Raw genomic sequence first — 14008 nt, 5'->3', positions numbered from 1 at the left:
GACTCTGACAAAACTGTTCATCTTGTCATCACTCACATCATTATGTGAGATCTGAAGACATCAAGTGGTCCTCTCAGAGCCTTGAATCAATGTACTGTATATTTTTCTTCCCTGATTACCAGGACTGAGGGCTCCCCCAAAGAACTTTGAAATGCGCGCTTTGAGAGCACACCTGAGTCTGGGTACCAGGTATCAGGGAAAGTCCAGAAGATGCTGACTTTCTGCATCAAATTGTGGTGGTAGGGGCATTGTATTTGGAGATGGATAGCTCTGGAGCCTTGGGATACCCCTCTGCAAGGCAGATGGCCATATTTCTTTTAGTAGCACATGTCACATGTGTGGTGTGGTGTGTGTGTGTGTGTGTGTGTGTGTGTGTGTGTGTGTGTGTGTGGTGTTGCTGCATGCCTGTAATCTCAACCTTCTGAAGCAAAAGGACCTCTGAATTCTAGGCCAGCCTGATCTACATAGTTCCAGGCCAGCCAGGGGTACATAGTGAACCCTGTCTTAAAAAAAAAAAAAAAAAAAAAGGCTGGGCGGTGGTGGCACACGCCTGTAATCCCAGCACTTGGGAGGCAGAGGCAGGTGGATCCCTGTGAGTTCAAGGCCAGCCTGGTATACAGAGCTAGTCCAGGACAGGCTCCAAAGCTACAGAGAAACCCTGTCTCGGAAAAAAAAAAAACAACCAAAAAACAAACAAACAAAAAGTACTATACAGGATAAATCATATAAATCATTAATATTAATAAGTGATGGACCCTAGAGAAGGCAGCAGCAGGGGAAGTCTGTGAGGGTCTCCTTCCATCCAAAGTGTTTGGGTGCAGGGGACAGAAGTGGAGGAGCTGCTGGTTGTCCAGACCTCAGCCCTGCCCTGACTGGGCTGGCCTGACCAAGGACACATCTTGGGTTTCACCATGGAAATGTGGCCACTTGTGGGGTGGCGGGCAGGCAGTGTTAGCTCCTCACTGGCCAGTAGCCAGCAGCGTGGGGTGAATGTGGCTCTAGAAGGCCTGTGGATAATACTGGAGGCAGGCTCCATTACCCCTCCAGAATCACTGCATTAGCCATCCAGAGTGCCTCTGCCTCCACCCACTGCTGCTTTGCCCTTTAACTATTCATGGGGCAGCGGCCAGTATGCCAGATACTTACAGGAAATCGGAGGAGTCAAGTATCCTTTTATGGATTTACATATCCCATCTTTCAGCACCGTTTTTTTCTCTGGTGCCATTATTTGCAATACTGGGGCCAATATCACCATCTGTACTACTAGTCTACGGCTACACTACTGGTCCCCTTAGTATAAAATTCGTTATGTTTGTAAGCTACTTCACAACGGATAAAAGTGTCTCCCCAGGCTGAGTTTCATCCTAGTACTCTCAGAGGACCCCTGATGGGGGCATGGTAGCACAGCAGTAGAGCGCTTGCCCAAAGATGACCTCAAACATGGTATAATGTGAAGGCAGAAGGCTGGTCCTCAAAGCTCAAAGCGTCTTAAAAAGAGCACAGTTGTAGTATTTCTCTAGTAGACACATCCACCCTGGCCTCCCCCTACCCCCTTGCTGGACCAGGCCACAGTTAGTTCAGGCAACTTCCAAGGTTGGAAAGGAAGACATGTCCTTTTATTCTACCAGAGAGGCTTGACTCTGCCCAAGTCCCAACACACTGGGTTGGAGAAGAGGAGAGTGGTTTTGTCACTGTGGCTTATGCCACTGTTTCCCACATTTCACAGGAAGTCCTTGGAAAGACCCAGAGTTTTCCTTTTCTTTTACTGACTCTAAATATTTTGCACCGTATATAAATTAACCTCATCCCTAAAGTGCACTGTGCCGTGTGTACCTTTAGGCTCAACAGAAGAGCCTCATGTAGAAGACCAAGAATTCAGCAGGGCTGGAGACCTATACCATGTACCTGGGGCTTTTGAGATTGCTGGAGTAACCAGCAATACCCAGAGAAAAGAAAGGGGCATTTGGGGAATCCATTTTGCTCAGGATGTTGAGGGCATCCTGGAAAAATCTCCTTTGCTATTGGGGCAGGAGAACTTGGGGGAAGGCCGGTTCTCACCGAGATGCATACCTAAGGGTAGGCAGAGGCCAAGTTTGGAGCCAGTGATACCTGAGTGGGGCACTTTGAACCCATGGCTTGTGGGGCACACCTGGGTGCTGCCTCTATATTTTGAACCCAGGGAGCAGTAGCTTTCGCTGCCAGACCCGCTGGGTTGCCCCCTGTCTGTCCAGCCATTTAAAGTTAAGATTTACTATGTAAGGGAAGAGACTCGAGATGACTATGGCCTTTGGAAGGCATCATCTTGAAAGTCACACTTTTTCTCAAGCGCCTCCCTTCCAGGTCTCCTCCCTAGAGCACCGCTGTCACAGGAGGGAGTCAGCGCCGCGGTGTGCCTCACCGGCGCTCAGGGACCCAGAGGGACTAGGTCGGAAGAACAGGGGGCGCGTGGTCGGGCGGGGCCCCTAGAGGCCGGGGAAAGGAGGGGCGGGGGGGGGGGCGCGGCGGGGCGCGGCTCACCTGCCAGGCTGTTGTAGCAGTCGATCTCGATGGCTTCAACCGTCTTGCTCTGTTCCTCGGAGAGACGACTAGGTTTGGGTACCCCGGCCGGGGAAGCTGGCCTCGCGTCCCGCTCCCGCTCCCCTGGAGGAGGCAGCAGCCCCTTCAGCTCCAGCAACGCCCGGTGGTATTTTCCGATGGCTTCGCGGAATTTCTTGTCCTTGTAGCACTGCGCCCCTTGGCTCTTGAACTCGTGCGCGCGCCGGATGAGCTCCGCGGGCTCGGCCGCTGCCCCAGCCTGGCCCCGCTCCGGGGCCCCTCCGCCGCCCGGGACGCACGGTGGTGGCGCGGCCCGCGGCCCCTCGCCCAGCACGGGCGGGCTAGGGTTCCCCAAGGCTCGGGCCGCCAAACCCTTCCTCTCCATCCGGCCGCCGCCCGCGCCTGGAGCGCGCCGCGATCCCGGCTTTAAAAGCGCCGGGCGCTGGCTTCGCGCCCCGCAGACTCCGCCGCCGCGGTGACCCTGGGCGCCGCGCGCTTGCCCCGCACTCCCATCCTCGTCGCCAGCCGCCCGAGGCTGCTCCCTCCTCCTGCGATCGCTCCCCTCCCAGGTCCCTCCCCCACTCCCGCGGCGCCCGCCCTCGTCCCCGCCCTTCTCTGCTCCCGCAACCTGCCGCCGCTGGCTACCGGACCCTGTGCGCGCCAGGCCGTGGTGCAGGGGACAGCGGGCCTGACTAGGGTGGTGGGGATTGTCGCTGACCCGGAAGAAGCTGGGCTTGCTCAACGGAGGGGAGGATTAACGACAAAGAGGGCCCCCTGGTTCTCATTCAACCAGCCTTCCGAGGCGCGCCGCGGCCGAAAGAGGCAGTGGGGGAGGGGTGCGTGGGGGGGGGGCGGGGGGGGGGGCATCCCAATAGCTTTCTTTAGAACTAAAGAGAAAGGGGTACGACCGGGAGCAATGAAAAATAGGCAGGAGCCATTGCTTGTTTTGTTTGCAGCAAGACGTTACTATCTTAGGTGGCTCCCTTTGTGGGTCTAGGTTGTCGCTGAGGTGTGTCTCCCGGGCGCCCAGGGTGCACATTGGCGTGCCGGGCGTTGTGTATTCCAGGAGCCTGTGTGTGCTTACGCTACGTGCGTGCGCAGCTATGCAGAATGAATCACAGAACTGGGCATGGAAACACCTGTTACTGTTGGTCATCAGGCTTGGCGGGCACAGGGTTCCAGTTTCCATTACTAGACAGTCCCGCGCCCTTCCTGGGGAGGCTCCTTTCCTTCATTCTTTCACTCAGCTGGAGACTGGCTAAGGCCCATAGGCAGATGAAAATAGGCAAGTTACTCTCCTCCCCCTGCACCTAAGAAGTGCCCAGTTTACTGCAGGAGGACACACTAGCAATCACTGGACCAGGCACATCGATTGGGAAAATGTCACTGGGGAGGAACAGAAAGTGCTGTGGAGCTCTGGGGAGGCCTTATGGGGATAATAGCACTTGAGGACCCTGAAGGATAGGCAGGATGTAGGCATGAGGAGGAAGTAACATATCAACTAAAGCTGGGAAAGCTCATAAAGCTGTGGTGTTTGACATTTCAAGGTGTATTCGGGGCATAATGATTTGATTTGTGGCAGTGGGAGTGAGAAATACCCAGGAAGAATTCCAGAGGCTTCTGGATGAAGCGTTTGGGTTTGATTTATAGGCAGTAAAGAAGAGACTCGTTTTTAGGGTCTTCATGCCATTTAAGAAAAAACGATGCTCCAGTGTGATTGTCAAAGCGTGCTTTCCAGCACATCCTCCTGCAGCATCAGCATCTCCTGGGAAGCTATTATATGCTAATTCTAAGGTCAGAGTCCAGGCCTTCTAAAGCAGAACCTCAGCTTTGGGTCCAGTAACCTGTGTTGTTGTTTTTGTTTGTTTGTTTGTTTGTTTTGTTTTGTTTTATTACAGGGGAGAGCACAGCAGTCCCCCACTACCACAAATTATGCGGTTGCATTTGGGGAAATCGCAGGGGTCAGCACATCCGGCGTGCAATGGATAAGCCTCGCCCTGGGAAAACCACCTTCGTGATCATGGTATCTCCCCTGCCAGGTAAGTATTAACCTGTGCTTTTGAAGCTCCAAGACAGGCTCAGAGACTTTGCTGTGAAAGCCGCTGCTATGAAAGCTTTCTGCTCAAAAGTTCAGGCCTTGGACTGGCAGTATCAGCATCGCTCATGACCCTGTGGGAAGTGCTGGGTATGCACAATTCTCAACCCACTGACCCAAAAGGTGCACTTTAACAAGATTGGCAGTGATATGTATGGCTACCAGACTGACCTGCTACTCTGCACTAGAAGTTTAGGGATTTACAGAAAACTGTCAACAACTCTCCCTCCCCACCCTCCCAAGCTTCTACTGTTACCCCGAGACTCTAGGTTGTTTTATGTGACTGAATATTCTTTTACTGCTTCCCTCTTGCAGTTCTGGGGGTTGAACCTGGGACTTCATGCATTCTAACAAGTGCCCTACCACTAGGCTGGGCCCCTATGCCTTATATTCATGACTATATAATAGTTTATTGTATGTCTGTAGCATAGGGTATGGAGCCAATTGTTTTTGTAGCCAGAGAGCTTTTTACTGTACATTTTGCCAGATGCTGTATTAAGCACTTTATATATAAATCATTTAACCTTTATACCAATCTAGTGAAATAAGTACTGTTCTGCTAATTTTGAAAATCATGCCACAGAGACTTGTAGAAATTCTACTCCCAGTAAGTAGCAAATCTGTTTTTATTTGTTTTTTTGTTGTTGTTCGTGTGTGTGTGTGTGTGTGTGTGTGTGTGTGTGTGTGTGTGTGTGTGTGTGTGTGTGTGTGTGTGTGTGTGTGTGTGTGTGGTTTTTTGAGACAGGGTTTCTCTGGAACTCACTTTGTGGACCAAGCTGGTTTTGAACTCACAGAGATCCTCCTGCCTCTGCCTCCTGAGTGCTGGGATTAAAGGCATGTGCCACCACGTACAGCCAAAAATCTGATATTTAAACCCATACAATCCTGATCCAAAATCTCTTGTTCTTATTTATTTTTTCTCTCAACAAAATTAAGACAATTTTAAAGTGCTTTGGGTCAAAGCCAGGGCCTCATTTGTGCTACGTAAACATTCTGCCACTGAACTACACACCCAGCTCAAGGAAGTCTTGAAACATACTGTCAATTTGTTTTTTCTCCCTCAGGAGTGGTATACATGAGTATATGTGAGTGCCGGTGTGTGTGAACACATGGGTGTGGGATGCAGGTGCCCATGCATGTGGAGGCCTGAGTTTGATGTGGGGAGTCTTCATTGATTGCTTGCCCCCTTTCTCCTTGAGGCAGGTTTCCCAGTTGCACCCAGGGCTTAGGAAGCAGTCAGTCTGGCTAGCCAGCTTGCTCTGGGGATCCCCTGTCTCCACCTTCCAGCTGCTGGCACTAAAGGTGGCCCCCCTCCAAGCCAACCTGGTGTTTACAGTGCTTTAATCACCAAAGCCACCTCCCCAGCACCCAGTTTGTTTTTAAAAATGTGGCACAGCTGGATGTGGTGGCTCCTGCTTGTAATCCCAGCACTCAAGAGGGCGAGATAGTAAGTGGGCTTCAAATTCAAGATGAGCCTAAGTATACATAGTGAATTCCAGGCCAGCCTGGGCCACAGAGGGAGACCTTGTCTTTAATTTTAATTTATATAATTTATATATATATATATATAATTCCAATTTAAAAGATGGGACAAACCTGTGCTCCTAGCACAAATATCATCATTGAACATCATCCTAGGGCTGGAGAGATGGCTTAGTGGTTAAGAGCACTGACTGCTCTTCCAGAGGTCCTAAGTTCAATTCCCAGCAACCACATGGTAGCTCACAGCCATCTGTAATGAGATCTGGCGCCCTCTTCTGGCCTGCAAGCATGCATGTAGGCAGAACACTGTATACACAATAAATAAATAAATCTTTTTTTAAAAAAAACAACCATCATCCTTACTAACAAGAATAAAATTTGTATAAATATTTTTGAACATGGTGAATGAAAAACATACATCAACTTAACTGGGATATATTTCATGCTAAGGATGAGTGTTTTCACATGTATAGTTACCATTTGTACAGAACTAAAGCCTTTTAACTGGATCTGAAGTCGGGTAGACTAAATTATACCTTGTATTTCACAGAACGTTCCTTTTGTAAGTGCTCTATCATCTTTAACCCTGCATGAGCCTCACGCTAGCACCACAGGGGGTAGAGTCTTCGCTTGCACAACTTGTCTACAGTTGTTCCTCAAGTGAGGAACTCTGTTTGCTCAGTGGCTAAGAAGCTTAGAACTCGCCGGGCACTGGTAGCACACGCCTTTAATCCCAGCACTCAGGAGACAGAGGCAGGTGGATCTCTGTGAGTTTGAGGCCAGCCTGGTCTCCAAAGCAAGTTCCAGGAAAGATGCAAAGCTACACAGAGAAACCCTGTCTTGAAAAACAAGAAGGAGGAGGAGGAGGAGGAGGAGGAGGAGGAGGAGGAGGAGGAGGAGGAGGAGGAGAAGAAGAAGAAGAAGAAGAAGAAGAAGAAGAAGAAGAAGAAGAAGAAGAAGAAGAAGAAGAAGAAGAAGCAGCTTTGAACTCAGGCCGGTGTGGGCTGGAATTCTATCCTGGCTGTTTCCTGGGCAAGTTATTCAACTCTGGACAACCTCAGATTCCCTCACTCATTACACGGGGGTGGGGATATGACCCCACCGGCTTGTTGGGAAGCACAGTATAAGTGCTTGGCAGATGGTAACTGTGTTATGCCTTAAAACCTACCATGGCTGGATTCCATAACAATGTTGTGGCAGAACTCCAATAATTCATAATTATCTGCCAGCTCCTGGCCCTTTTGATTTTCAAGCGGTATATCAGGTTGAGCAGGAGGACGAGGCTGACAGTGGGTGCTCTGAGATTCTATTGCTAGCCCTATAAAAAAGGCAGGAAGAGCTGTCGATGACAAATATTGCATAAAGATCCTTGGACTTGGTAATGTCTCAACAAAAAGACATAAATTGGGTCACATCAATCACTTAAAGGTAAGGTTGGGGCTGGGGAGATGTCTTAGTCAGTAATGTATTGGCTTTGCAAGCGAGCCTGCATAACCCCCAGTGCTGAGGAGGGAAGTTGGGAGGATCCCTGGAGCCCACTGGCTAGCCAGTCTGGTTCAATCAGTGAGAGACTCTGTCTCAAGAAATAAGGTGGAGAGTGATCCGTGTTGACGTCTGTCTTCCACATATATGTGTGCACATGCCTGCGCACACACACCATATGTATACCCATAACCACACACACACATACAGAGAGAGAGAGAGAGAGAGAGAGAGAGAGAGAGAGAGAGAGAATAAAATAATAAAATTAAATTAAAAGCTAAGAATAACGACGTGACAAAGTGCTTCCCCCCCCTTCCCTGGCACTATATCTTGTCTTCAATTTTGGACTTAAGAACAGGGCTTTAAGAAGCAGATAACCCAGGTGACATTTCCTTGCCTCTGATGCAGAATTTACCGCAGGACCTTAGTACTCCTAGGAATGAAGGGGAGCACCAGAGAGGAAGAGGGGGAAGAGCGTGAGGGAGGGAGTAAGGAAGGAGTTACTATGCCCATCTGTCCCATCTGGCAGTGCTGAATGGGGGTGCCTGCCTGGAATTATTTGCTTGTTTTCAGTATGTTTCTGTCTGGCTAAGCCACCCATTTGTAGTGTGTTCTAGCTTCCCAGAAATGCTTGTTTCCCCTCAGAGGGAATTAAAGAAGTGCCAAGGAGAATGTCTCAAATATTCTTTCATTAATTATTGACCATATGCCGAGCATTATTTTAGGAAATGAGCAAAGAGTGAATTTAGGAGCTGGGAATTCAATGTTTCTCAGACTTTGACACATATTTGAAGTGCCTGATGAGCTCATGAATGAGCCTCTCCGATTCTGTTCATTTAGGGTGGGGTCAAATTCCATGTTTCTAGTAAGTTCTCATATGTATTAATTCTGCTTGTTTATGATGTACCCTAGAGAGGGCAGGTGCTGGAGGAAGGGGAAGCCCAAGATTCCCCCTTCTCTCCTAGCTTTACCTTTCCGGGGGGGGGGGGGTGGGAGTGGGGGTGGTCAGATTCCAGGAAATGAACTGGTCCACATTTAATAAGAGCAGAGGCATCAGCCCCCACTTAGTTTAGCTCTTTCTTCCACTTCATTTGGCTGGCACAGGTAAACTGAGTCAGGAATTCCTTTTGGGATCTGACTACCTTGCTTTCTCCTCATCAAGTACACAACCACACATACTTTTTATTGCTTGCATTTCTCACCAAACATGAGGTGATGTTGATGCCTCATTCAAGAGCGAAAGTCCCTTGGAAGCCTTTGGTATAGGCGGCTGGCCCTAGAAGGAGAGTCCTGAACTAACAAATTTGGCATTTACTCAGATGCATGTAAAGGGGCATTTTGTTTTCTCCCCCATCAGTGGCCCTTGAGTATACTGCTTCTTCAGGAACCTTACAGAGAAGGATGGCTGAGGCATAGTAGGTTTCCAGTGATCATAGACCTTTGATCCACCAGTTTCAGAACTTCACCTTTCATCCATGATGGTTCGGCCATGAGCACTCTCCTCAGAATCCCACGGGCAGCCATACCTCTCCGGGCATAACTCATTACTGCCAAGGCAGACATGGGAGGTAGAGTACTCAGAACAAAGAACTGTGGTAGCATGGTGCTCCTGCTCCATATGAGTTTCAGCCCTGTGTCTCTGGTCTCAATATTGATTCTGCTCCTTGGAGTCTCTGACTCTTTTGCTGTCCACTGATCTTCAAAGCCCCCTCTTTTTGCAGACTCGTTCTGGAGCTTGCATACCTCCTATGGAGATGGCTGCTGCTCTGTGGCCTCTTCCTTCAGCTCTGCTTCTTGAGCAGACATATATTTGAATCTTGTTCACTCAAATCGAAGCTTTTCAGGGTTTGGTCACATGCTAACCAAACCAAAGCTATTTTGAGGATGTTTTGCTAATTGCACGGAACTCCACAATTTACCTGAGAAGAATTACAGCATTTCCATCATCTGTTTGCATCCATATGTAAGAAATAAATCATTATGTTCCATTTTCTGTATGAGGTACATCTAGAGATCATCAGAGAGTCACAGAGAAGCAGGAGGCACTGGACCCCTGTCTTCCCTAGTTGGCAGCTGGTACCTGTACTGTCAGTTCATCCCAGGGTTGAAAAGTGACAGACAGTCTGTCATATGACTCAGCCCATGTATTAGAAAAGTAGGGAATCTTGAGCCCCAGGATATTATACACTAGATAAGGCCTTGCCTCCTGAACCAATAGGATGGGGAATTTGGAGAGGGAGCCATGCAAAGAAGACTGTACCTCCATGAAGAGCTTCATCAATGAGGAATTCAGGAGGCAGAGAAACACAATTGGGAATAGAAAAACAACTCTTTAAGCCAAATGGATGCACCAGATATTTTGCCTTTTATCCAGGCTGATGCCCAGCATCTGAAGAACTGAAAATAAATCTCCTTTTCACTGCTCTGAGTTCCCAGGACTCTTATTCTGAAGTGAGGGTCATTGTTTCTCCCAATACTCTTCAAATATTCTTCTATAGGAAAATGTGAATATTTAAAATTATTTCGTGTCTACGTGTAGTTACTGTGTGTTTCATATTTTAACTCGTTATCTTCTCCCTTTCCCAAACTAACAACACATCTCTCTATAACTTCATAGTTCCTTCACCTAGCTATATTTTGACAAGTAAGATCTCTCTGCCCTCCTTCCTGCCTCTCTCACAATCCACTCTCCAGGCTCCTTGTCTCCAGTGTCAATTATACGCCCCCTTGGGGGCCATGATATTCATTATTTAGACCCACTAACAACTGTCCTTAGGAGACTCTTCCTTCCCCTATGCTGTGGGTCTGGGAGAACTGTCAATCCCTGGTACCCTCTCACTACCTACCCCATCCTCATTGCTGACACCTATTCTAGGTGGAGCCAGTAACTGGTTACTTCATCTTCCTGCAGTTCAGGGAGGGCACACAGGCCGAGTAGAGATAAGTTAGTTCCCCACGCCTTAGGTGCTGAGAGGAAGTTCATTTTCCACTTGGAATATTGTAGGAGGCTGAGGACTGCTCATGCTCATCTTGCCTCGCTGCCTGAAAAACGAAGAGGCAAAGGAGAGATGGGGAGAGGCAGGGCTCATGGGATATCAGCTGAGTGCTAAGATCCCACTGTGTGAAGTGCTGTATCCCCTCCATGGGCTTCTCAGGGAAGCAAACCAATGAATTTATACTTAAGCTACCTTGAGTTGTCACTTCCAACACAGAAATGCTGCTTGGTGGACTGTCCTGGATGTGAGTCAAGCAAGATCTCTTCCCCTTTGAACATGCTTCAGCCCTGGATCAGACACTTGTCCTGCTGCTGTGATGAATATGTGAAAAAAGGGACTTGGCGGAGGAAGAAAGAGTTTGTCTTGTTTCACAGCTTGGGGGAGGGTCCCATCGCACAAGGCAGGGAAGGTGCGGAGGCCACCAGAGATGAAGATGGCTGCTCACATTGTATTCTCAATCAGGGAGCAAACAGTGGCGGAGGCTGGTGCCCAGCTCCCTTTCTTGGTTTTTAATCTAGGACGCCAGCCCATAGAACAGTGCTGCCCATAGGGTAGACCTTCTTCTCTCTCAGTTAACCCAATATAGAGACTCCCTCCCAGGCATGCCCAAAGGTTTACCCTGTCAAGCTGGCAATCAGTATTGGCCATCACAAAGCACTGTGTTACCCTCCATCCTCCAGTGTCTGCCCTGCCCCCTGCTCTGCAGGACCCCTCTCCCTCTTGGCTGATGGTGGACTTTGGCAAAGAGGATGCATCACTATGAGCTTGGAAGATAGGGATGAGAGGGACTGACAAATTTTCCCATGCTCTTCCTGCTTTGACCCAGTTATTTGTGCAATGCTTCATCTCTATTATAGTTAAGATGGGGAGTCCCCCCGCATGTTTGGATGTATGTCTCAGGGGCTCAGAAATTATTCGTTCTTTTCCTCGCCAGCATCTTCTTCCTCTCGCTGGTCTCTGGGTGCTTCCTCCTGGGTTCTTCTGTGGCCACACGCCTATAGTCAGTCTCCCGACTGCACACCTGCCTGCTCAAGTGGACTCCTAGAGTTAGATTTTCCTCGGTAATGACCCTGCTATGAAAACTACATTAAATGCCGGGCAGTGCCTTAATCCCAGCACTCGGGAGGCAGAGCCAGGCCGATCTTTGTGAGTTCAGCGCCAGCCTGGTCTACAGAGTGAGATCCGGGACAGGCTCCAAAACTACGCGGAGAAAAAGCCAAAAAAGAAAGAGAGAGAGAGAGAGAGGGAGACAGAGAGAGAGAGAGAGAGAGAGAGAGAGAGAGAGAGAGGGAGAGAGGGAGGGAGGGAGGGAGAGAGGGAGGGAGGGAGGGAGGGAGGGAGGAAGGAAGGAAGGAAGGAAGGAAGGAAGGAAGGAAGGAAGGAAGGAAGGAAGGAAGAAAACTATTTTAAGATATTGTGCTTTCCGGGAGAGTTTTGATGACTTGATGCTACACGATCAGATGTAATTAATCTGTAAAGGTAAATGTCAGACGAATGTACTGCTAATTGGGACTTTTTACTCTCAAATCCTATACCTGGCAGCACCCTAGGTGGCCTTCTGTGCTGTTCGCATCAGCTCATGCATAGATGCCTTTGTTGTTTCATGTTTTACAATTTTATGTGAAACTCTGACACTACAGTCAACAGTTCCCACCAGTAGACATTTAACTTTTATAGCCTTTTCTGAACCACATGCACAGCACAGATACATAACACACACACACACACACACACACACACACACACACACACACACACACACACACTTCATTTCCCTAAGAAGGCTAGAGCCGTTGTTTGTAGCCATATAACACATTGTCCCCAAATTAGGCTTAAAATTATCATTTATTATTTTGATGCAACCCCACAGTTTCTGTAAAAGATTTTTATTTAGATAATTCTGATTAAATCTTTTTTTTTTTTCATTTTGTGTTTTGCCATGTAGGAGAGTGAATCTGAGGTCTCATATATGCTAGACAAATGTTCTTCCACTGAACTGCATCCCCCCCCCCCCAAGGTGCTTGTAAGGAGCTACAGGGGACCTACTCCCTGGGACTGAAGTTATATCAAGGCTCTGCTGGAAAAGATTCTGGCCTAATTCCCCTGCCACTCCATCATTAGCAGCAGATCTCTGTTTCCCACTGGCCGTTGATTTAACATATTGCTACCTCACCATAGGTTCTTGGGTGTCTTGGTTTCTTTTCCTGTTCTATGACGAAGTGTCTTAGTTAGAGTTTCTATTGCTATAAAGAGACACTAGGACCATAGCAACCATTATGAAGGAAAAGATTTAATTGGGATGGCTTACAGGTTCAGAGGTTTAGTCCATCATCATCATGGCAGGAAGCATGGAGGTGTACAGGCAGACATGGTGCTGGAGAGGAGATGAAAGTTCTACATCTGGATTGGTAAGCAACAGGAAGAGAGTGAGACATTGACATTGGGTATGGCTTGAGCATTTGAAACCTCAAAGCACACCCCCAGTGATACACTCCCTCCAACAAGGCCACACCTATTCCAAAAAGGCTATACCTCCTAATATTTTCACTTTCTCTGAGCCTATGGGGACCATTTTCAAATCACCACAGTGCCCCAACAAAAATAACTTAAGATTAATATATATTAATATTATTTAATATATATTGGCTCACAATTCCAATTTGTAGTCCATTATGTCACTGTGACCTAGGCTAGCCTGGAACTCACATGGCTCCAGCTCTGCTCCTCCAGTACTAGGATTACAACCATGAGCTATCTATCACACTGGGCTCTGTACTGGCTTTATTTCTGATAGGTTGAACTGTCCTGTTCCAGGATTAAATCCTGCTTGGTTGTGGTGTATAATCTTTTAAATGTGCTGTGGGATTCACATTGTACCATTTCATTGAGAAATTTGGCATGACTCTTCCCGTTTAATATCAGGCTGTATAGTCTTCTAATAAGTGACAGGGTAATGCTAACCTCATAGAGTGATCTTGAGTTTTCCATAATTTTCAGAAGACTGGTCATTCTTTACATGTATATTGGGGGTCTCTAGGGACATCATCTGGTCTTGATCCTTTCTTTTTCATTATTGGTCTTTCTGCTTTTCTTGATTGGAGATTTAGGGTTAATGCAGTGCTTGTTTCCAGGGACTTGCCAGTTTCTCTGGTCATGTAATTTGCCAACATATAATTGTTGGTAGCATTAAAAGCTTTTTTCATCTCTGTGGCATTTGTGTCTGATACAAACTGATACAAACAATAGAACACAGGATTTATTTGGCTCAGGGTTTCTGAGCTTTTGGTCCGTGGTCCTTCACTGCAATGACCGTGAGTCTGTGGCAAGAGAGTATGGTGGGAGGGTACGTGTGGCAGGTTTTGTTTTTTTGTTTTTTTGTTGTGTGTGTGTGTGTGTGTGTTTTTTTTTCAGGTAGGGT

At 47.9% G+C, this 14008-nt stretch overlaps 1 protein-coding gene and 1 pseudogene across 1 annotated transcript in view; both read right to left on the bottom strand.

The window, feature by feature from the left end:
• The window catches only part of Ttc9 (tetratricopeptide repeat domain 9), a 36781-nt gene extending 33685 nt beyond the window's left edge, over nucleotides 1-3096 (bottom strand). The window contains exon 1 of the mRNA XM_036206358.1: nucleotides 2518-3096. Coding sequence (XP_036062251.1) covers nucleotides 2518-2920 — 403 coding nt within the window. The 5' untranslated portion in view covers nucleotides 2921-3096. The remainder of the gene's footprint in view (nucleotides 1-2517) is intronic.
• Nucleotides 3097-4430: 1334 nt separating this feature from the next.
• LOC118595956 lies at nucleotides 4431-4582 on the bottom strand (annotated as a pseudogene).
• Between the last annotated feature and the right edge of the window lie 9426 nt (nucleotides 4583-14008).

This window comes from Onychomys torridus, chromosome 14 (assembly GCF_903995425.1).
Source record: "Onychomys torridus chromosome 14, mOncTor1.1, whole genome shotgun sequence".
NCBI classification, from domain to species: domain Eukaryota; kingdom Metazoa; phylum Chordata; class Mammalia; order Rodentia; family Cricetidae; genus Onychomys; species Onychomys torridus.
The sequence above is the reverse complement of the archived record's forward strand: the minus strand, read 5'-3'. Positions and strand labels throughout refer to the sequence as shown.